Genomic DNA, 24,499 nt, shown 5'->3' on the forward strand with positions numbered 1-24,499 from the left:
AAGTTTTTGTGAACCGCCTTGGGACGTTTTACTACAATAAGGCACTATATAAATGCAGGTTGTTGTTTTGAGTATTTCGTGGTACCCAACACTCCTACTGCTGTGTGTTGTATAGTACGGTCAGTGTTAACCACATTGGCCTGTCATTATATGAGCATGGACTGTGCAATAAAGGGGGTGTATGTGTTGACCTCGGATTACACTCCTATGAAGCGCCTTGGGACATTTTACTACGTTAAAGGCACTATATAAATGCAAGTTGTTGTTGTTTGTACACGTTGGCTTACGTCCATCATTTTCATCGTGCCCGCAGTGATTTAATTTTTGTTGAATCGTGTTTTTTTTTGCAACGCTGGCTGACTTCAGGAAAAAAGAAGTACCTTTTGTGGTATCTTCTGCCGGCTTGTAAAGAATCCTGAATTGTGACAGTAGTACATTATCATATTTGAAAAGATTTCCCTCTCCAGAATTATAAACAGGGTTGCATAAACTCTGAAAATCTTCCAAGTACTCCTGCTCAGTTGCTGGGGCAACAGCGACAAGCCTATGGCCTTTACTTACTAATTTTGGATTCATGCTTTATACAGAAGACTTAAATTCCCAGCTGCTTACCGTTCAGCTCCTGAAATTGATATTGGTGTCAGCGTCCAATGTGGATGGATCTCTTGGGCTTCCTTGAGATTGCCTGACTGGCATGACTCAGCCATGGCAAGTGAGGCCCATGAGATAGGCAGATAGGTGTCTAGAAGTGTGCTTGTGCAATAATTCACCAGCACAACTGCACATGGTTTAGGAGAAATGATCTACTGACTCGCTGCTTTCATTAGTAATATCTCCAAATGAGAAAGAAAGACCTATATAACGCCTTATCTTGTCTTCAGGACATGCCAAAGTGTTTCACAATCAATGAATTGCTTTTTTTGTTATGTAGGCAAACACAGCAGCCAATTTGTGCACTGCAAGGTCCCACAAACTCCAAATGAGATAAATGACCAGTACATCCGGTTTTGGTGGGGTTGGTTGAGGGAGGAATGTTGGTTCTTCTTCCAGTAGTGCCATGGGATCTTTTACATCCACCTGAGGAGACAGATGGGGCCTCGGTTTACCGTCTCATCCAAAAGTTGGCACTACTGACAGTATAGCACTCCCTCAGTACTCCATTGACGTTGAAGTCTGCAGTGGGGTTTGACCTCTCTGCCTTCTGTCTTGGAGAAATTGATATTGGGTCAACTGACCCAAGCTGACACAATGATGGAATGTTCCGGTTTTACTTAAGAGTCCCACTCGTATTACTGGAAACATTCATAAAGTATGGTGGAATTAACTGGATATTACGATTATCAGGAAATGAGCTCCATTACTTAACACTGATTCCAAATCCCTTTGCTGTTAATTAACAACAGTCGCTTGCATTTATATAGAGTCCTTAATGTGGAAAAACGTCCCAAGGCACTTCACAAAGGCATGAGGAAAAACTGACATCAAGCCAAAGGAAAGGAGATTACGAGGGGTGACTAAAAACTTGGCCAGAGAGACGGGATTTAAGGAGGGTCTTAAAGGAGGAGAGGGAAATGAAGAGATGCATGGCTTTAGGGAGGGAATTCCAGAGCAGGGAACCAAGGCAGCTGAAGGCACAGCTGGGGTGTGAGGTGTGGGGGATGCACGAGAGGTTGGAGTCAGAGCAGTAGAGAGTGTGGGGAGGAAGGTGCAGAGATAGGGAGGGGTGAGGCCATGAAGAGATTTAAACATGAGGATGAGAGTTTTAAATTTGAAGCATTATGGGACCGGGAGCCAGTGTAGGTCAGCGAAGACGGGTGAATGATGAGTGGGACTTGGTGTGAGTTAGGATACAGGCAGCAGAGTTTTGGCTAGCCAGGTGAGCCTTGGAGTAATGGAGCCAGGAGATGATGAAAGCATGCATGTGGGTTTCAGCGGCAGATGGGCTGAGGCAGGGGCGGAGGAGGGCGATGTTATAGAGATGCAAATAGGCAGTCTTTGTAATGGACAGAATATTGAGTCATTTTTTTTTATTCGTTCATGGGATGTGGGCGTCGCTGGTGAGGCCGGCATTTATTGCCCGTCCCTAATTGCCCTTGAGAAGGTGGTGGTGAGCCGCCTTCTTGAACCGCTGCAGTCCGTGTGGTGAAGGTTCTCCCACAGTGCTGTTAGGAAGGGAGTTCCAGGATTTTGACCTAGCGACGATGAAGGAACGGCGATATATTTCCAAGTCGGGACAGTGTGTGACTTGGAGGGGAACGTGCAGGTGGTGTTGTTCCCATGTACCTGCTGCTCTTGTCCTTCTAGGTGGTAGAGGTCGCGGGTTTGGGAGGTGCTGTCGAAGAAGCCTTGGCGAGTTGCTGCAGTGCATCCTGTGGATGGTACACACTGCAGCCACTGTGCGCCGGTGGTAAAGGGAGTGAATGTTTAGGGTGGTGGATGGGGTACCAATCAAGTGGGCTGCTTTGTCCTGGATGGTGTTGAGCTTCTTGAGTGTTGTTGGAGCTGCACTCATCCAGGCAAGTGGAGAGTATTCCATCACACTCCTGTCTTGTGCCTTGTAGATGGTGGAAAGGCTTTGGGGAGTCAGGAGGTGAGTCACTCGCCACAGAATACCCAGCCTCTGACCTGCTCTTGTAGCCACAGTATTTATATGGCTGGTCCAGTTAAGTTTCTGGTCAATGGTGACCCCCAGGATGTTGATGGTGGGGGATTCGGCGATGGTAATGCCATTGAATGTTAAGGGGAGGTGGTTAGACTCTCTCATGTTGGAGATGGTCATTGCCTGGCACTTGTCTGGCACGAATGTTACTTGCCACTTATGAGCCCATGCCTGGATGTTGTCCAGGTCTTGCTGCATGCGGGCTTGGACTGCTTCATTATCTGAGGGGTTGCGAATGGAACTGAACACTGTGGAACATCCCCAATTCTGACCTTATGATGGAGGGAAGGTCATTGATGAAGCAGCTGAAGATGGTTGGGCCTAGGACACTGCCCTGAGGAACTCCTGCAGCAATGTCCTGTGGCCGAGATGATTGGCCTCCAACAACCACTATCATCTTGCTTTGTGCTGGGTATGACTCCAGCCACTGGAGCGTTTTCCCCCTGATTCCCATTGACTTCAATTTTACTTGGGCTCCTTGGTGCCACACTCGGTCAAATACTGCCTTGATGTCAAGGGCAGTCACTCTCACCTCACCTCTGGAATTCAGCTCTTTTGTCCATGTTTGGACCAAGGCTGTAATGAGGTCTGGAGCCGAGTGGTCCTGGCGGAACCCAAACTGAGCATCGGTGAGCAGATTATTGGTGAGTAAGTGCCGCTTGATAGCACTGTCGACAACACCTTCCATCACTTTGCTGATGATTGAGAGTAGGCTGGTGGGGTGGTAATTGGCCGGACTGGATTTGTCCTGCTTTTTGTGGACAGGACATACCTGGGCAATTTTCCACATTGTCAGGTAGATGCCAGTGTTGTAGCTGTACTGGAACAGCTTGGCTAGAGGCGCTGCTAGTTCTGGAGCACAAGTCTTCAGCACTACAGCCGGGATGTTTTCGGGGCCCATAGCCTTTGCTGTATCCAGTGCACTCAGCCGTTTCTTGATATCACGTGGAGTGAATCGAATTGGCTGAAGACTGGCTTCTGTGATGGCGGCGCTATTGGGAGATGGCCGAGATGGATCATCCACTCGGCACTTCTGGCTGAAGATGGTTCAAACACTTCAGTCTTGTCTTTTGCACTCACGTGCTGGATTCCGCCATCGTTGAGGATGGGGATGTTTGCAGAGCCTCCTCCTCCCATTAGTTGTTTAATTGTCCACCACCATTCACGACTGGATGTGGCAGGACTGCAGAGCTTTGATCTGATCCGTTGGTTGTGGAATCGCTTAGCTCTGTCTATAGCATGTTGCTTCCGCTGTTTAGCATGCATGTAGTCCTGAGTTGTAGCTTCACCAGGTTGGCACCTCATTTTTACGTATGCCTGGTGCTGCTCCTGGCACGCTCTTCTACACTCCTCATTGAATCAGAGTTGATCCCCTGGCTTGTTGGTAATGGTAGAGTGAGGAATATGCCGGGCCTTGAGGTTACAGATTGTGTTGGAATACAATTCTGCTGCATATGCTCACCTCAGGTTAGAACAGGACACCAAGGATATGAACAGTCCAAGAGCTAATTTTGTCATGAAAGGTCTCACCACACTTTTAACCCTTTCGATATGGGGGAGGACACCATGACCTGTGGTACTTCATAACCTGGCCTGGGAACAGCCCACCTCCTTATCACTTGTGACCCACCTCTCCATGGTCAGTGATCCTTGGCGAGCTGCCCAGCTGGTAGCTCACGTGCGTTTCCCTACCTGTGACCGAGCCAAGCTTCACTATCATGCCCGCTCTCCAGCGAGAGAAAGGAGGTGAATGTCCTTAGGCAGCTGGGGTATCCCAGCCTCCACGCAGCAAGTAAAGGGCTAATTCACTGTCTCCGATCCAAGTCCATCACTGGTAGCGTGACAAATTGATGCTTCGGTTGTGCAGATCCTCCTAATTTTACCCACAAGTAGGGTGACATTTTAAAATCGGGCCTTTTTTTGTTCCCTAGACCAAAATCACACGCCTCCTGGTAGCTTCCAAAAATCACGAGATGTCACGCTATGGTGGATCATTTGCCTTAGTTATAGTCATAGTTATAGAGCAGGAGGTTACAGAAGCACATTGATGGATTAAGTGAATGGGCCAAACTGTGGCAAATGGAGTTCAATGTGGGGAAATGTGAGGTCATCCACTTTCGATCCAAGAAAGACAAATTGGAGTATTTTGTAAATGATGAGAAACTAGAAACTGTGGAGGAGCAAAGAAACTTGGGAGATCAAGTACATAAATCATTAAACGCTAGTGGACAGGTACAAAAAGCAATCAAAAAGGAATGTTGGCCTTTATCTCGAGGGCTGGAATACAATGGGGTAGAAGTTATGCTTCATTTGTACAGAGCTCTGGTCAGACCCCATCTGGAGTACTGCGTTCAGTTTGGGCACCGTACCTCAGGAAGGATATATTGGCCTTGGAGAGGGTGCAGTGCAGATTTGCCAGAATGATACTGGGGCTAAAAGGGCTAAATTATGAGGACACGTTGCATAAACTTGTATTCCCTTGAGTTTAGAAGATGAAGGGGTGATTTGATCGAGATGTTAAAAGGATTTGATAGGGTAGATAGAGAGAAACCATTTCCTCTGATGGGAGAATCCAGAACAAGGGGGCATAATCTTAAAATTAGAGCTGGGCCGTTCAGGAGGGAAATCAGGAAGCACTTTTTCACACAAAGGGCAGTGGAAATCTGGAATTCTCTAACCAAAAAGCTGGGAATGCTAGGATAATTGAAGCTTTCAAGTCTGAGATTGATAGATTTTTGTTAGGTAAAGATATTAAGGGACAAAGGCGAGTAAATGGAGTTGAGGTACAGATCAGTCATAATCTAATTGAATGGCGGCACAGACTCGAGGGGCTGAATGGCCTCCGCCTGTTCCTAAAGTTCCTACGTTCCTCTGTTTAAGAGTATTATTGAGAGTGGTTCTTAAGAAAAACATTGCCTAGGACGAGGCAGCAATAAGGGTAATGCGCCATCAATTGTATCTGCCACCAGTAACTTTATTGTTTTTAAAAGATAATCTGACTGAAAACTTCCCTTCATTAAACCAGTATGTGCATCATTTTTAGTGTTCCTGGTACGAAGCTTTGTGGGGCGGGGGGGATGGGGCGGGGCGGAGTTTAGGTTACGCCCGATTGACCAGGAAAGGGGCCCACATTGCGGGTACACTCAGTACATAAAGCTGTCCACCAGAGGCGTCGAAGACGAAAATTTACTGCCTTATTGCGCTGACCACAAGTTGTCTTTTGTGTCCATTTTGAATGACTGCAACGACAAAACAAAATGGTAGCTTGGCGACCACACTCGGAACAGAAAATGATCCAAATGGCCCGGAAATTGCGCTGAGCAGCGATTGAACCTCGCCCGCCACTCGTTAGTTATAAACTCATCCACAAACTATTCAAGGGCTTCTGGGAGCCAATTTGCTTCAATGGTGAGCTGTAAAAAGTCCAACGTTCTTTTGCAGGCTTCTGACAGCTGTGAGAGTGGGGAAAGGATCTCTCTCTCTCCCTCGATCTCTCTCTCTCTCCCTCGATCTCTCTCTCTCTCCCTCGATCTCTCTCTCTCTCCCTCGATCTCTCTCTCTCTCCCTCGATCTCTCTCTCTCTCCCTCGATCTCTCTCTCTCTCCCTCGATCTCTCTCTCTCCCTCGATCTCTCTCTCTCTCCCTCGATCTCTCTCTCTCTCCCTCGATCTCTCTCTCTCTCCCTCGATCTCTCTCTCTCTCCCTCGATCTCTCTCTCTCTCCCTCGATCTCTCTCTCTCTCTCCCTCGATCTCTCTCTCTCTCCCTCGATCTCTCTCTCTCTCCCTCGATCTCTCTCTCTCTCCCTCGATCTCTCTCTCTCTCCCTCGATCTCTCTCTCTCTCCCTCGATCTCTCTCTCTCTCTCCCTCGATCTCTCTCTCTCTCCCTCGATCTCTCTCTCTCTCCCTCGATCTCTCTCTCTCTCCCTCGATCTCTCTCTCTCTCCCTCGATCTCTCTCTCTCTCCCTCGATCTCTCTCTCTCTCCCTCGATCTCTCTCTCTCTCCCTCGATCTCTCTCTCTCTCCCTCGATCTCTCTCTCTCTCCCTCGATCTCTCTCTCTCTCCCTCGATCTCTCTCTCTCTCTCCCTCGATCTCTCTCTCTCTCTCCCTCGATCTCTCTCTCTCTCTCCCTCGATCTCTCTCTCTCTCTCCCTCGATCTCTCTCTCTCAACCAATCAGCTTGAAGCATCCTTGACAAGCCGCGCAGTCAGAACCAGGAAGTGAAAGCTACATCAGTAAATTCAATATAAAATCAGTTAGAGAAAGTGAAATAGAGAGGGTAAGAAATATTGAATTAAAAGACAGAGATAAAGGAGAAAGAAAGAACAAGTTTAAAAAAAATTGTAAAATCAAAAATATTTTTTTATACATGTCCAATGATAATTCAAATCGGAAGTAATGAGACTCCACATTTTTAAAAGATAATTTTCAGTGCTAGAGAGGTTGTTTGGCAGTCATTAAGACTTACCACACCATTAAAAGTTAGTTTAGACCTAAAGGAAAGCGTACCTTTTTTCTGGAGAGATTAGTTTGTTTCCAGCTGGACAATGCAGCATGTTCACGGTGATCCATTTGTTCAGCCAGCGAGCTGACCTTCCCGCGCAGCTTTCAAACCAGCAGGGCAAATGTTACAGCAATTTCTGGATTTCCACGTTTGACTGCGCATGTCTGCTCGACGGATTTTGCTCTTCCATTTGCCCTGAAATAACGGTGAGCTCTGTTAGCCTCGCCATTATTTCATGAGCAATTTCCGGGCCATTATCTCTGGTGATGCCTCAGAAGACTGATCGATGATTAACCCCTTCAAACCGCAAGCTGGAACATCTCCTGAGGGTGCTATCAATAAAGAAAGACTTGCATTTATATAGCAACTTTCACAACCTCATGTTCTGACAGTGCAGCACTCTCAGTACTACACTGGAGTGTCAGCCTGGATTTTGTGCTCAAGTCTCTGGAGTGGGACTTGAACCCTCGACCTTCTGACTCAGAGGTGAGAGTGCTCCCCACTGAGCCACAGCTGATACTTTGGGGGTTTCTCCCTTAATCTTGGTTCCGTCACAGTTAAACTCTCCGAACCACGTGACTGAATTAATAATAAGCTCCCCATATCCTACTCTGGTTTTCGGCCTTCATGTAAACAAAGGATTTACCAGCATAATTCTTTTTTCTAAACTTCAGTGGGTATTTGTGGAGCAAGCAAATAGAACTGGGCCGTGACTGTGAGCAATCTACAGTGAATTATCCAGGATTAGTCCTTTAGGCATTCTGCTGAATGGGCTGGAACCCATGGTTCAGTTTTTGCACAAACAGGGCCAAGCTGGCTGATCTTTTAACGGGTAAATATTTAGAGCCAATTCCTAAGCTGGTTTCAAAATATTTCTGTGGCTCATAAAACAGGAGCCGCCCATTGTGTGTAATAAGCTTTGTGTTGGGGTCACGGAGGGCACAGAGGGGTGTGTAGTCTGATTTCTCCTCCCAGCGTCAAGCTCCATTCTGAGAGTACAGCTAGGTGATCGACTCCCAGGAGTTTAATGCCATGCTGTGACTAGTTGCTGAGGAGAGGGCACCAGGGCTCCCAGGAGTAATCCACGGGCCTGGACTAATAGAAAGACATGCATTGATATATTGCCTTTCGCGACCTCAGGATGTCCCAAAGGGCTTTATAGCCAATGAAGTACTTTTGAAGTGTAGTCACTGCTGTAATGTAGGAAACACGGCAGCCAATTTGCCCACAGCAAGGTCCCACAAACAGCAATGAGCCCTTGTTCAAAAAAGGGTGTAAGGATAAACTCAGCACCTACAGGCCAGTCAGTTTAACCTCGGTGGCGGGGAAACTTTTAGAAATGATAATCCGGGACAGAATTAGCAGTCACTTGGACAAGTGTGGATTGATTGGGGAAAGCCAGCACAGATTTGTTAAAGGCAAATCGTGTTTAACTAACCTGATTGGGTTTTTTGATGAGGCAACAGGGAGGGTCAATGAGGGTAATATAGTTGGTGTGGTGTATATGGACTTTCAAAAGGCGTTTGATAAAGTGCTGGATAATAGGCCTGTCATCAAGATTGAAGCCCATGGAATAAAAGGGGCAGTAGCAGCATGGATGCAGAATTGGCTAAGTAACAGGAAACTGGGAATAGTGGTGAACGGTTGTTTTTCGGACTGGAGGGAGGTGTACAGTGGTGTTCCCCAGGGGTCGGTACTAGGACCACTGCTTTTCTTGATATATATTAATGACTTGGCACAATTTCCAAATTTGCAGATGACACAAAACTTGGAAGTGTAGTGAACAGTGAGGAGGATGGTGATAGACTTCAAGAGGATATAGACAGGCTGGTGGCATGGGCGGACACATGACAGATGAAATTTAAAGCAGAAAAATGCGAAGTGATACATTTCAGTAGGAAGAATGAGGAGAGGCAATATAAACTAACGGGCACAATTCTAAAAGGGGTACAGGAACAGAGAGATCTGGGGTTATATGCACACAAATTGTTGAAGGTGGTAGGGCAGGTTGAGAAAGCGCTTAAAAAAGCATACAGGATCCTGGGCTTTATAAATAGAGGCATGGAGTACAAAAGCAAGGGAGTCATGATGAACCTTTATAAAACACTGGTTTGGCCACAACTGGAGTGTTGTGTCCAGTTCTGGGCACCGTACTTTGGAAAGATGTGAAGGCCTTAGAGAGGGTGCAGAAGAGATTTACTAGAATGATTCCAGGGACGACCTCCTGACTTTGGGGTGAGAGTGCTACCAACTGAGCCACGGTTAACACCTAATAATCCAGAGAACGTGCATTCAAATCCCACTGTGGCAGTTTGAGAATTTCAATTCAGTTTAAAAAAAATAACCTTGATATAAAAATCTGGTATCAGTTAAAATGACGATAAAGCTGTTGGATTCTGACCGTAAGCCAAACTCTCAGCGTCACCTAAAAGCAGTACAAGCTCTTAGCACCACTGGAATCCGCAGACCATTCCCCTCCTTCCGAGCAGCTGCAAGTTTCGCCCACAGTATAATAGTCAACTCTGGTTGGATGTATTCCTGGAGGTTTCATCACATGACCTCCCGCTGCGAACTGCCCCGCCCCCCACACTCCCACCATTGGTCCATCCTCTGGGCGCTAAACCTTCCCATGCCAATCAGAAAGCGAACAGACTTTTTCTTACCCAATTGGATTAATCTTGACTGTTAGTGAAACAGGCTTTTAATCCCCTTCTCCAATATTTTTACAACTAATAAATGAAAATGAGACCCGTACATATAAAAGTGGCTCTGTTGCAGGTGAGGTTTAAACGGCTGGGCACCTGTGTGCGCCTTAATTGGCATTGGGGTGAGCCCTAGGCCTGTGGTGAAACTGGTTCCTGCCGGTGCCAATGCAGTCTTTTGGGGCCGGTGGTTAATGACGGCAAATGAAGATCAGATTTCAGGATGAATCTGCTGTTATAAGCATTACATTAAACTCGATCATTGATTGTAGCTTTCTGCGGAGACAGACAGACCATAGCAGAACAGGAGGTACCAATATTTTATGGGAGTTATTTGAAATCCCCTCTTAATCGCCGTGCGCTTCTTCCTCTGTTGTGACCATCACCAGCCCCTCAAAATGGGCTCTCCAGATACAGTCCATGTCTGGAAGGGCAAGATCTGTCATTCTTCTTCACCACACATCCTCCACACACCTTAGGAGTGTGGCCGAGTTTGGCGGGGCCTAGACAAACCACATGGAGGTGCCAGCATGACACTGCAGATAGACAGTTAAGTTAGTTTAAAGTTGCTTTCACATTTGTCATATTTGTGTTCCGGGAGTCCCTCTGTTGGGAGGGTACTACAATTAATCTCAGAGTACGGACCTGGCCAAAGTCAGCCAGGATTCCAGCTGCCAAATCCCTTTCCCCACACTGGAAGGTGTGCAGAGGTGAGCATGAGTTATAGGCGGGATTGGGCTCGACTGTGATGCCCTCTGCGATCGACACTCACTATCTGAACTAACTTGTGCACCATATCCGTTTAGGGCAAGATGGGAGGGGGTTGGCTGACACCCTTGTAACCTCGATCGCCAACCCTCCAGGATTGTCATGAGACATAGAAAGAATGAACTTGCGTTTATGTAGCACCTTTCATGTCTTCGTTTTGACCCAAGTTCATCGTTTGTCGAGCCCTGAAGCTAGGCCTTGGTTGCCCACCGGCTTGTTTGTTGGTGTACCCTGTCAGAGGAGGGGGTTATTGGGCAGGGCCCGACTCGCTTCCAGTAAGGAAGCGGAATTCTTTGGAATTCTCATGGAAAATCGGGGGGCCTGGCAACACAGTGCTATGGGTCCGTTCTTGGCGGCAATCTCCAATTTTCTATATGGCTAGTCCGCTCCTGGACTCCGAAGGCTACTTCCACTCTGGATTCAAATGCTCAACTCCAAAGTACAAATTCTGATTGAGCTCAGGATGACCCAGTGTGTTGGAACCGTGAGTTTCCTCACCACAGGGCAGTGCGCAAGGCACTGTCCGAGTCCTGTCAACCGTGACTCAGTGGTAGCACTGTCATCTCTGAGTCAGAAGGTTGTGGGTTCAAATCCCACTCCAGAGGCGTGAGCACAAAATCTAAGCTGACACTCCAATGTCACTCCACTGAGCGAGTGTTGCACTGTTGGAGGTGCCGTCTTTTGGATGAGACATTAATCCGAGGCTCCGTCTGCCCTCTCAGGTGGACGTAAAAGATCCCATGGCACTATTTGGAAGAGCAGGGGAGTTCACCCTAGTGTCCTGACCAATATTTATCCCTCAACCAACATCACTGAAACAGATTATCACATTGCTGTGTCCAAATTGGTTGCTGTGCTACCTATATTACACCAGTGACTACACTTCAAAAGTACTTCATTGGCTGTAAACCGCTTTGGGACGTCCTGAGATGGTGAAAGGCACTGTATAAATGCAAGTTCTTTCTTTCATTCTTTCCTGATCTTATCCTCCATTGAGTTTGGGTATGGAGGCTGATTGTTCCTTTACAAGGTGGACAACATGGTGGTAGAGTTGGTCACTCAAACGTGCCACCCAGAGACTGGCTTCAGGGCAACACTGGCAGAGATCTGAGCCCAGGTTGCCTTCCTGCCTTCTCAGTGCGTGTCATATGGGAAGACCAAAGGGGGAGATAATTCAGGAGTGATGTCAGGAAGCACTCCTTCACACAAAGGGTAGTGGAAATCTGGAACACTCTCCCCCAAAATGCTGTTGAGTCTAGGTCAATTGAAAATGTCAAAACTGAGATTGATAGATGTTTGTTCGGTAAGACTATTAAGGGATATAGAACCAAGGCGGGTAACTGGAGTTAAGATACAGATCAGCCGTGACCTGATTGAATGGCGGACAGAATGGGCTCGAGGGGCTGAATGGCCTTCTCCTGTTCCTAAGTTCCTATAACATGATGGAGCTCCAAGCAGAAATTTGCCTGTACCAGACAGTCTGCCTTTTTGAACTCCAGTTGTCCCAGTGGACTTTCACTTTCCAGTCTGCCTACTTTCTGCAGTTCGTTGAGACAAGTTAACAGCTCATCTTGGACTGTAAAGCTTTTAAAGGCCATTACAATCTGATCAAAGTGTTTCAAGCACATATTTTGACAAGGTTGTAAACTGAGCAGTCCTCGGTGACGTGTTCATTTATGTCGTGTGACTGACTGTCTCCCGCACCACCCCCTCCCCCCACCCCACCTTGAAGCTAATTTTTTGAAAACAGCACTTTGTTTTTTTTTAAATGTTAAAAGTGTGGGAACTTCTTGTCGTGCAAACTGAACCCAACAGCCAACGTGGCGAGTACAGAGTGAGGTTTTCAGAGCGAGCTGAGGACACTCAACACTCTTCTCGTTTGGTTTTGCATCATTTTTAAGTAGAAATGCATCTCGCGTGTGACTGCAGTGTCGTTATAGATCAAGACTGGCCTTGGGCAAAGGCAGTCTGAACTCTGAAGGGGCTCTGAGGGACAATCACTACATTTCCTTACCTGGATCGCCGTGCAGAGAGATTGAACGGCAGAGTGCCATCGACACATACAGCGAGCTGTTTGCGGCATTTACCAGCCGGCAGCAGCTTTGAATTAACTCTCCCTTGTGCCCTGCGTTATTAATCCAGCTGCTTTAAAAGCTTTGATGTCCCGCTGGTCATTTTATTGCTTAATTGCCGCCATATGGCCAAATGGCGTTTTGCACTGGGTAGAGCACCCCAGGAAACCTATTATCGCTTCAGTAACACTCGGGAGTCGAAGGAGCTTTATAAACCGCCTTTATAATTCCTGCAATAAACATTTAACCTGCCGTGAAAGCAGCCCTGTGCAATAGGCATTATGTTTTGAGTTCATTCTGGACTTTGAGTAGCCATAGCCCAGTGGGCAGCACACTCACCTCTGAGTCAGAAGGTCGTAGGCTCAACTCCCACTCCAGAGACTTGAGCATAAAATCCAGGCTGACACTCCCAGTGCAGTACTGAGGGAGTGCTGCACTGTGGTAGGTGCTGACCTTCAGATGAGTCATTAAACCGAGGTCCCGCCTGCCCCCTCAGGTGGACGTAAAAGATCCCATGGCACTATTCGAAGAAGAGCAGGGGAGTTCTCCCCGGTGTCCTGACCAATATTTATCTCTCAACCAACATCACTAAAGACAGACGGTCTGATCACTTATCACTTTGTTGCCTGCCAGCCTTTAGCCAGCACGTTTCTCAAACCAGCATGTCATGTTAACATGAGAGTGCTCCTGTTAGAGCCCCTTTGATTCTCCCCTCTCCACCCCCCACCTACTCTCCAGCTACGCAGAAGCGCCCGATGCTGTCTTGGAACCGTTTTGTGTGAGGAATTGTTGAAGAATCCGCTGCCTCCCACCTCCTTCACACAGCATGTGACAGCCACGAACACCTGTCTCGTGTCATATTCTTCTTCATTCAGTAGCCTTCACGGGTTTGGCTCACTGGTAACATTCCCACCTCTGAGCCAGAAGGTGCAGGGTTCAAACCCCACTCCAGACAGTCCCAGCAAGGGGAGACCGGAGCTCCGGCTCTGAATTCTAGGCTGACATCTAGCGGGATACACGTGTCCAGTGGGTGTGGGTAGACCCCCCCCCTCATCATATGGGTTGTGCGTGCCCATAAAACCCTCCCACCATAAAGGACTAACCATCCTATCAGCTGGTATAAAGTTGGTTATGGCCATGGAAGGAGCGTTCACGTCATGGCCTGTCAGATAGTTAATCAGCCTGCAACTACTTCACACTGTTCCACTACTTCATACTGTTCTCCAGGGGAAGAGTGAAGAGATATGTGATGATGAACAGCCTTCACATACAATAGGAGTGTAACCTCACGTGATAAATCCTAGGAAAAATACATGCTGAGCACACATGTCCTTGTGATGTTACAGACAGGCAACACTGCCGTGGTCTCCTAATCCGACATCATATCAACACCCAAGACCTGGGCCATTGCACTAATTCAGGAGTTTTTTTTTGAGAGAGTAGATAGGGAGAATCCACTGGCAGGAGGGTCGATAACCAGAGGATGCAGGAGGGGGAGGAAATTGGCAAAAGAACCAGAGGGGAGATGAGAATTGTTTTACGTAGCGAGTTGTTCTGATCTGGAATGCACTCCTGAAAGGGCAGTGGAAGCAGATTTAATAGTAACTTTCAAAAGGGCTGAGTACTTGAAAAGCAGGGCTATGGGGAAAGAGCATGGGTGTGGGACTAATTGGAGCTGGTACAGGCACAATGGGCCAAATGGCCTCCTCCTGTGCTGTAAGATTCTATAATTCTAGTTCATTGCACTTGTTCAAGAGATTTATTTGCTCCTCTTGTCAGACATCTCATCACTAAATGCTGGGATAAAAATGAGGAACGTCAAGAGGTCGCCCAAGCCATAACCCAAGAAAGTCTCTTTACAGGGGACTGTCATTGTATTACCATCCCCAGTCTCATAGGCATCTTTCCCATTCACACCATTTTCAAAGAGGCTCTCACCCTCTAAGACATCCTCAGATTCTACCTGGAGAAGAGGGTTCAAGAAACCGGCTTCAAATCGGGCATTGCTCCCGAAATGATATGCCAAAGAATTGTGCAGCAGATTGCATCACCAATCAACTCGGTGAACAAAGTCACCTGTGACTTGGAATCAGTCATAGCCATGGTCTTGTTCCTGGCAGGGCCTTAGTCCACGGCCTACTTTGGAACACGCTGATCCGCCTACAGGGATTGGGAACCAGCCCTCCCCTGTGGAGAGCATAGCAGGAAGGGGAGGAAATGGTAATCAAGTGCCATAGGGTCCATTATAAGACCAAAGCTCCAAAGATGCAAAGGCAATCAATGCAAAGAATTGCCCAAAGTGTCTGCTTCAATCACTAACTCTGGTAGAGCATTCCACAGCCTCTCCGCCCTCTGTGTAAAGAGGTTTCTCCTACTTTCTTGACCTAAACCTCTTACATTTATTGTTAGTATCTATGTCCCACCGTTCTAGACCCCTAAACGCTAGAAACGGTCTGTTTCGATCCATTCTGACCCATCCCTTTATAATTTTAAACATATCTATAAATTACCCCGTAATCTCCTCTGTTGTAATGAAAAGAGCCCCAATATTCCAGGTCTTTTTTCGTATTTGTATTTCCTCCTACCAGGCAGCATCCCAGAGAATCTGCACTGCACCCTCTCTATTGCCTCAACATCCTTCCTATGGTGCGGAGCCCAAAATTACACACACTGCTCCAACTGTGGTCTTACTGAGGTTCTATATTGAGTCATCATTACATCTCAAATGTTATATTTAGACTATTATAAAAGGTTTTTCCCCTTCATTCCATTCCATAAGCGTGTCCCTGGGTTTCCATAGAGTGATCAGATTCGACCCCTATGGGACCTGTCGTCATGGCCGAGATAGAAAGAACTTGCCTTTATTTTGTGCCTTCACGTCCTTGGGAGGTGCCAAATTGCTCCACAGCCGAAGAATTCCGTTTGAAGTGTAGTCACTGTTGTTTTGCAGGCAAATTTGTACACAGCAAGGTCCCACAGAGTTAATCTGTTTTTGATGGTGTTGACTGAGGGATAAATATTGGCCAGGACACTGGGAGAATAGTTCCATTTGATCTTTTACACCCATCTGAGAGGGCAGATGGGGCTTCGGTTTAAAGTCTCATCCAAAAGACGGCACCTCAGACAGTGCAGCACTCCCTCAGTACTGCACTGAGGTGTCAGCGTGGATAATGTGCTTAAGTCTCTGGAGTGGGGGCTTGAACCCACAACCTTCTGATTCAGAGGGAAGAAGCTGAACGAAGGCTGACATTGAGCTAGGATAGACACACGGTCAGTATCCAGGTTGGTGGAAAGAGTTCAGTCTGAACAGGAGAGAACCGTTTCCTACTTCAGGTATTTTACTGTCCCTCAAAGACAGGAGGACTTCAACCTACACAAGACCACGAGGTCTAAACCAATTTCTAAAACTGGAGGAATTTGAGATGACTGCATGTCCATAGATTAACCAGAAATCGTGCCCAGGAGACTGGCACAACTTGAAAGATTCTTCCATATTGCCATTAGATCATGCTGCTAGAACTTTCTCTGGAGTTCTCTTCCCCCAAAAGGCTGTGGCTGCTGGGACAAGTGGAGCTTTCAAGACTGAGATTGATAGATTTTTGTTGGGTAAGGGTATCAAGGGATATGGAGCAAAGGCAGGTAGACGGAGTAGAGGTACAGATCAGCCATGATCGAATTGAATGAGGCAGCGGGCTTGAGGGACAGAATGGCCTACTCCTGTTCTTGTGTTCTCAGGTTCAGTTTCAAGGGGCACATTGTCAGTACGTTACTCCCATTCAGCCCCTTTTCAACGCTGAGGGTTTTACAAAGTGCCTCTCCGTAGCTACTGTGCACTGAGGGCGGCAGCGTCTCCAGGAGCATCTGTAGCCTGACGATTGGCCCATCACAGCCCCAGGCCAGGGATATGACTGACGGTGTGGTCTGGAATCTGGGCTTCAAGGTTGATTTGGAAAAAGTCCCAGTGGCGGCCCAGGCAAGAGTTGGTTCTGCCAGGCAGGTGGTCAAGACATAACATGACTAATTTTAAGAGGGAGTGGGACATGGGTGGGTTTGGTGAAAAAATCAATTATGCATTCAACTCTACAGTTGGGCATTTACATAGAATTTTACAGCACAGAAACGGACCATTTGGCCCAACTGGTCTATGCTGGCTTTTTATGTTCCACACAAGCCTCCTCCCTCTCTACTTCATCTAACCCTATCAGCGTATGGTCTTTTCCGGTTCTGTACATTTCCTTGCTCTTTTCCCTCCTCGTTCTGTTCATCTATCTTTGGTGATACCTTCCCCCCGCCCCCACCCACAAATCGCTTTATTTGAAACCAAGTAGCTCAAGACTGTTTGCAGCTATTTCTGAGATTATTTTGATAACCAAATCGAGCCTGTCAAATGATTTGCCTGTGAACAAATACCCGAGATAGTTTTAAACGGGTTGGGCTGTTTGGGTTTCAGGGAAGGCACTTTGAGGGGGTGGGTGAAGGGAGGACAGAACATGGGCGGAGCAGAACAGAGCGGGGTCAGGATAGACCCATACTGCATCTGGGACATAGCAGGAAGCAGGATTTAGAACAAGGCATGTTCGACTGCAAACTGCAAGGAAGAGTAGGGCCGAGGACAGGCATGATGCCAAGATGAGGAGAGGCTGGAGTTATGCTGTTGTGTGCCGATATTATTCAGCACTAAAAGGACTGCAGCACGCTGTCTGAGGTATTGGGCAGTTGTTGCTTCTGCCTCCTCCCCCGCACCCCCCCCCACCCACCCCCCAGCTTTGCAGTACTGTCCTCGCAAGGCGTGTGACCAAAGAAATGATAAGAAACTAAATCAGGATAAATGTTGTACAGTTCTGGCAAATCTAAGCTCATTTGAGTGGAACCTCCTGGGGTACTGTAAGGATCAGTGCTTGGGCCTCGGCTGCTTACAATCTATATTAATGACTTAGATGAAGGGACCGAGTGTAATGCATCCAAGTTTGCTGACGATACAAAGCTCGGTGGGAAAGTAAGCTGTGAGGAGGACACAGAGTCTGCAAAGGGATACAGACAGGTTAAGTGAGTGGGCAAGAAGGTGGCAGATGGAGTATAATGTGGTGAAATGTGAGGTTATTCACTTTGGTAGGAAAAATAGAAAAACAGAATATTTTTTAAATGGTGAGAAACTATTAAATGTTGGTGTTCAGAGAGATTTGGGTGTCCTCGTACAAGAAACACAAAAATTAGCATGCAGGTACAGCAAGCAATTAGGAAAGCAAATGGCATGTTGGCCTTTATTACAAGGGGGCTGGAGTATAAGAATAAGGAAGTCTTACTACAATTGTACATGGCTTTGGTGAGACCTCACCTGCAGTACTGCATACAGTTTTGGTCTCCTTATCTAAGGAAGGATATACTTGCCTTAGAGGTGGTGCAACGAAGGTTCACTAGATTCCTGGGAAGTGGGAGTTGTCCTATGAGGAGAGATTGAGTAGAATGGGCCTATACTGTCTGGAATTAGAAGAATGAGAGGTGATCTCATTGAAACATATAAGATTCTGAGGGGGGCTTGACAGGGTAGATGCTGAGAGGTTGTTTCCCCTGGCTGGAGAATCTAAACGAGAGGGCATAGTCGCAGGATAAGGGGTCGGCCATTTATGACTGAGATGAGGAGGAATTTCTTCACTGAGAGGGTTGTGAATATTTGGAATTCTCTACCCCAGAGGGCTGTGGATGCTGAATCATTGAGTATATTCAAGGCTGAGATGGATAGATTTTTGGTGTCTTGGGGAATCAAGGGATATGGGGATCAGGTAGGAAAGTGGAGTTAAGGTCAAAGATCAGTCCTGATTTGATTGAATGGCGGAGCAGGCTCGAGGGTCTGTATGGACTACTGCTGCTCCTATTTCTTATGTTCCTTCATTTTATCAGTGAAGCCAGAATCCATTTTGTTAGGCGTAACTTTCAACTTCAATGGAAAGGAAAATCAGGTGAGGTGTTTATAAAGTGCGCCCGATCTGCTCCCGCGCGTTCTACCCACACAACGAAGTTGAAAGTTCTGGCGATTTGAGTTTTACTTTGGTCCCCATTTCTCATTATAAAACTTGTATCCATTTTATCTGCTCTTGCCATCTGAAATAAATGACTCTAGTAAACATTACACAAAGCACAGGAATAAAAGATGGACAGTTTTTTCTCAAAAACAAAAGACTAAATCACTGAAGCCACTGTTGGTCCGCAGTGATATACTTGAAAGTAGAGGGACCATCCTATCAGTTCACTAGTCACAATACTTCTGAAGTATATATAGGCCTGTGCGCTAGGGTTAGCCAAATGCTGGATTGTAGTACATTCTAGTGCATGCAAAAGTTTTTACTGTAAAGGCCGTACCTTCAGCCACCTAGGCCCCACGCTCTGGAATTCCCTCCATAAACCTCTCCATCTCTCCGCCTCTGCACCTCCCTCCCTCCCTCCCTTCCTTTAAGACCCTCCTTAAAACCCACCTCTTTGACCAAGCTTTTGCTCACTCCTCCTAATATCTCCTTCCTTGAGTCGGTGTCCATTTGTTTGTTTGATTACGTCTCTGTGAATCTCCTCGGGACGTTTTCTACATTAAACGTGCTATGTAAATGCAAGTTGTTGTTGACGTGCTTCGGTCCTCAGCCCACTGAGTTTCTTATCTCTGCTGTGCTATTGTCGGATGGTGCTGAGCCAAGGCCAGGTGCCCTCCTGCAAAAGCGAGGGGATATCTGATGGCAAAATCTCCAGAGGCCACTCTGACACCAGGTGCCTACCCATCTTCAATGGGCACAGGCAGTGGTGCAGCCTGGAGGTGCAATGAGGGTGTGTGCTCCCCAGAAAAGGTAAAAAAAACCTCCGCAAAAAAAAAATTCAGATGACCTTTCACGGATGTTGTGGGAGGTGCCCAGGAGGGTGGAATCTGTCTGCCATTTTGTTTTCTTTGTGGGGTCGATGAGTTAGAATTGATTGGTGTTACTTCCTTTCAGTGTCTTTTCCCTCAACACTCTTGGGCCGCCTCAGTCTAAAATGTGTCGGGATAGAAAAAAGGGAGAACTTTGGTGGATGGAAGCGTGACGCGATCGGCAGACAACGTTCGAGGATGATCGGGCAATAACTCGGCAAAACGCCCTGCCTCTGGAAACTGCCGGAAAAATTGAATGTTGGAAAATGGGGCCCAAGTACATGCGTCATTATAGCTATAGCAGTGAGATGATATATCTGCCAGTGAGAGATGTACCCTTTAGCTCAGTATAAGGAGTGCATAATGCATGCCTAGAATGTATGGTGGTGTTGGCTGGAAGGATTTCCTTGCCAGTCAGCATTCAGAACAGTAGTAAGATCAAGTCTGACCTGGAACTGATTGCCTTTCATTGAACAGCAGCTTTACGGCCCAGTCTTTAACCTGGGGCTGCGTGTACTTTCCGACGCCTCCTGTCTCTCTTCACTTCTTCTCGGCTGAATTTCTTCCTCTCGTTGTTTGGCTTACTCAGGAAGGGCAAAATGGTGGATATTGTAGCGCAGAAAATTCCTTCTGAGACTGAGGCTGATGTGGCGAGGAGCTTTCTGACGAAGATCTTGAGAAATTCCATGAGGTAACAGCACGCCTACCCGTTACCCCTCCTCCCCTCGCACGATCACTACCTCCCCTCCTCACCAACCATCTGATCAATCTGGAACCCCAGTCTTTGACTATCTCAACATTACTCCTCCCTTTTTTACTTAAAAATCTATGTTGGCATCTGTACTGTTATAATGTGAGTGTGTGTAGTGTACGTGGTCGTGACTGTCCTCTGATGCAAGGATACAGTTTAGTTTTAGTTCTAACTTTACTAGCTTGAAGCAGCCTAGGTTACATGCGGAATTCCGAGCACAACATGCCTGTGAATGGCCCATTAAGGGGAAATAAAAGGCAACGTGGGTTTGTCAGTAAAGGGTAGAACTTCCGATCATCGTACAGGTGCTCAGATTACATTCCTGTGTGGGCTTTTCAAAAAAATATTTGTTCTCAGTATGTGGGGCGACACTGGCAAGGCCGGCATTTATTGCCCATCCCTAGTTGCCCTGATCCATTAAGAGTCAACCAGATAGGCCAGACCGGGTAGGGTGTGGCAGATTTCCCTTCTCCGAAGGATATGAGTTGGCTTTTTAATGACAATCCGGGAAGCTTTTGCGGTTATTGTATCTGTTGCCAGCTTGGAATATGAACAAAGGAATTGCTGGATGATCAAAAGACCAAGATCCATCTATTTCACCTTCTACCATCTTGGTAGTTGCATGATACAATGGAGTTGTTGACTAATCATTGCAATCAACCTCTATCAATTAGACTACAACAGACCCAGATATGAGGTGAACGGAAACCCCAGTGGTGGAGAGCTTTGTGAACCATAGGTCCAAAGTCATCTTTTTCCTCCCAAGCATGTTACACTTAACATGTTAATTAATTCAATTTCTCGACTTGCCGTGGTGGGATTTGAACTCACGACCTCTGGGTTGCTCGCCCAGTACTATAGGTACGAGGCTACCATACCCATTGGACGCAGGGACTAACTTGTGTATATTAAAGTGAGTTAAACCCTGTGTAAGAATAGCACACATAGGAATGTGATCCAAGCAGGGTAAGCATTAATGAGCAAACTTTGGAAATTCTACCCTCAAATCTCAGTGTCTTTTACATTGCAGCACTGGTTTCGGGGAGTGGGGTGATACTCCTCTCCGGGGGCGCACGCCCCCATTTAAAATTCTACCCAGCACCATGGTCCATCAGGCTCCAAGCGGGAACAGAGTTGGTAAATCGAGCAGCAGCTCATAAGACTCACAAAATGGGGCCTTCGCTGCTGCCAGAGCAAGAGAGTTATTCATTTATGCATATGTCGTCAGCTACCTTAAAATGCAGTGAAAATCCCCTAAGGTACTGGTCCTTGGTGGCTCTTTGATCTGTCTGCCAGAATTCTCAGTCATTGGAAGCATGAAAGTTGCCCTTTTCCACGCACTTCCTGTCTCAAAAAAAAATACTTCCTGTCGTCATGATTTTTGAGCCGAGTTTTTCTGCCAACATTTCAGGTCCACCTTTATAATGGGAATTCCCCATTCACCTCCGTCCATAACGGGCTGCCACGATTCGGGCCTCCATCCAGCAGGTGCCACTCCTGTGCCCGTCTCCCAGCACCTTGGGTTTTAGCACTGACGCCCCTCAGTCTTTCCCACCCTGTTGAAGAGTCTCCCTTTGAAACCCCTGAAGGTTCTCATCATACAAAGCCATCTATTGAACTTTCTGTGTCTGGTTTTTAATGTCCTATATCTACATTGTGTCCCTTAACTTTTCCCCCTTTCATTTTTATCTGGAACCCTGGCCTTCCCACAGACTCCACTATTCAAGTACAACGAGCAGCGCCACAGGTGGTTTACTAGTAATACACTAAAAGTCTTCCACGTAGCACACACTTCCTGTTACAGTTTCCCTGTCATACTTTTCCCATCATACTTTGCTATTAATGCCCCTATTTTTATTAAGCCGTGTGCACCAGCTCGCTGTGACCAATTGCGGGAGTACGAGAACGATACCAGGGCTAAAAGGGTTAAATTATGAGGACGGGTTGCATAGGTGAGGCTTGTATTCCCTTGGAGTGTGGAAGATTAAGGGGTGATCTAATTGAGGTGTTTAAGATAATTAAAGGATTTGATGGGGTAGATAGAGAGAAACTATTTCCTCTGGTGGGGGGAGTCCAGAACAAGGGGGCATAACCTTTAAATTAGAGCTAGGCCGTTAGCGTGAAGAAATGCTTCTTGACATCATCCCTAAGGATAATGGAAATCTGGAACTCTCTCCCCAAAAGCTGTTGGCGAGGTCAATTGAAACTTTCAAAACTCAGATTGATAGATTTTGGTTAGGCAAGTGTATTAAGGGATATGGAACCAAGACGGGTAAATAGATTTAAGATACAGATCAGCCATGATCTAATTAAATGGAGAAACTGGTTTGATGGGCTGAATGGCCTACTCCTGTTCCTGTGTTGCTATATAGAATAAGATGAACCATCCAAAAACTTGTTGTAGATACACTTAGTGCTATTGTGTGGCACAGGTGTTTTCCAGGAAGGGATTGTAGGTTCTCACTGAGGCCAGGTGTCTGTGATATGACCAGGCTCTGGTAAAGGTCTCCAGTGGTCAAACCACACTTCGAATGCACACATCCATGAATGGAGCCCCATGGTTTTTAGAAACATTACCTCCCTTCAACTTTCAGCAGGTTTTTGTGCCCATTCACCTGGACTCGGGCACACATGGGCACTCATTTGCTGGTTCGGATCAAAGAGGCTGTAGGATGGTCCGACTCCTCCCTCCCCACCTTTTACTGACTCATGTCAAACCCTGCTTGTTGAACATTGCAGTCGGCGTTGAAATTAAATTCTCCCGACACGTTACGAGGGCTTTTAAGTGCAGGTGTTAAGAGAGTTAGCGTGTAATTCCATAGCCGTGGCAATCGAAAGAAAAATATTAGAGAGTCTGAAATTTCACTCGAATATAAACCCCTTCGTTGAGCTAGTAACCTGTCTGAAAGCATTTGACAACAAGAGTCAGCAAATGAAAGGGCCAATCTGAGAGGAAATAGGAATTAACTCTCAGACCTCTGGAGGCTTGGAATATTTGGCTGCTTTCTGTGTAGCCTAAACCATAAGAACATAAGAAATAGGAGCAGGAGTAGGCCAATCAGCCCCTCGAGCCTGCTCCGCAATTCAATAAGATCATGGCTGATCTGATCCTAACCTCAAATCTAAATTCATGTCCAATTTCCTGCCCGCTCCCCGTAACCCCTAATTCCCTTTACTTCTAGGAAACTGCCTTTTTCAACCATTTTGTCCCTTTTTCAGTTGCCTTTTGAGAACCATCATTTGTAGCGAGTGAAGTGCACCTGCTGTTCATTACTCTTCCCCAGATCAAAAACACCCAGTGAGTTTAGGCCTCTCAAGGTGGTCAGTCCCGTGGCCTATTATCAATAACTGTTCCTTACTGGTTTTAAAAACGTCAGGCGAAAATTGATATCTGAAGCTAATGTGAATTATAGGCACTTACACTGCATTTTTTTTAAAGCAACACCAAATGTTTTTACTGCAGGATTTACTGATCTGTCAAATCGAGTAGGCCTCGCTTGCATGATACGGAACATAACGTGAGTTTTAGTTCTGTCTGTTGTTGAACGCTTTGAAGAGTTTTGTAACAGAACTAGCGTTCTGAATGAAAGCACTGCGCTGATGGCATTTTTAAAATGCACTGCGTACCACTCCGATTTGAAAATAAAATGATTCCCAGAGCCTCGAAACGAGTGCTCTCTGCTGTCCTCCCTGAAGGTTTTGGTTTGGGAGCGGCCTGTTTGATCAGCACGAGTCTGCCCAGCAAAGCAGACGACTGCTCACCCTGATTTTTTAAATTGCGGGTTGCTGTATGTTCATGGTCAGTGGGTCAGCTTTTGTATTTAACAGATTGAAACACCGAGTTCACGTTTAGCAAGAGATTTTTAAAAAAAGACCAAACAGACCCCGGTTTAATTCACTATCTGTCTCACTGATAATTTTCCTTCTCTATCTCTCTCTCTTTCAGGCGGAATGAGCCAGTAAGTAGGCCTCACTCGTGGCATTCAACGAAGTTCATAGACAGCCAGTCGGAAGCCGCCATGATGCAGCTATCGTCCGGTGGTGTGTGTTCATCGTGGCACTCGAGGTACCACGCGACGTAAGTGCCGCACCCCCCGCCATGTTTTCTTTTTGCTTTCGGGCCTGCAAACCTCACACTTAATCTCGTGCGG

At 46.7% G+C, this 24,499-nt stretch overlaps 1 protein-coding gene across 6 annotated transcripts in view; it reads left to right on the forward strand.

Annotated features, from left to right (window-relative positions):
• shroom2a (shroom family member 2a) overlaps positions 1-24,499 on the forward strand; it is a 236,900-nt gene that overhangs the window by 160,976 nt on the left and 51,425 nt on the right. For 4 of the 6 annotated variants that reach the window (XM_067992636.1, XM_067992632.1, XM_067992631.1 and 1 more), the window contains exons 3-4: positions 20,187-20,288; positions 24,295-24,426. In XM_067992636.1, the coding sequence (XP_067848737.1) occupies positions 20,187-20,288; positions 24,295-24,426 (234 nt within the window). The remainder of the gene's footprint in view (positions 1-20,186; positions 20,289-24,294; positions 24,427-24,499) is intronic. The other 2 variants (XM_067992634.1, XM_067992633.1) reach the window with 1 other exon arrangement.

This window comes from Heptranchias perlo, chromosome 11 (assembly GCF_035084215.1).
Source record: "Heptranchias perlo isolate sHepPer1 chromosome 11, sHepPer1.hap1, whole genome shotgun sequence".
Taxonomy (NCBI): Eukaryota; Metazoa; Chordata; class Chondrichthyes; order Hexanchiformes; family Hexanchidae; genus Heptranchias; species Heptranchias perlo.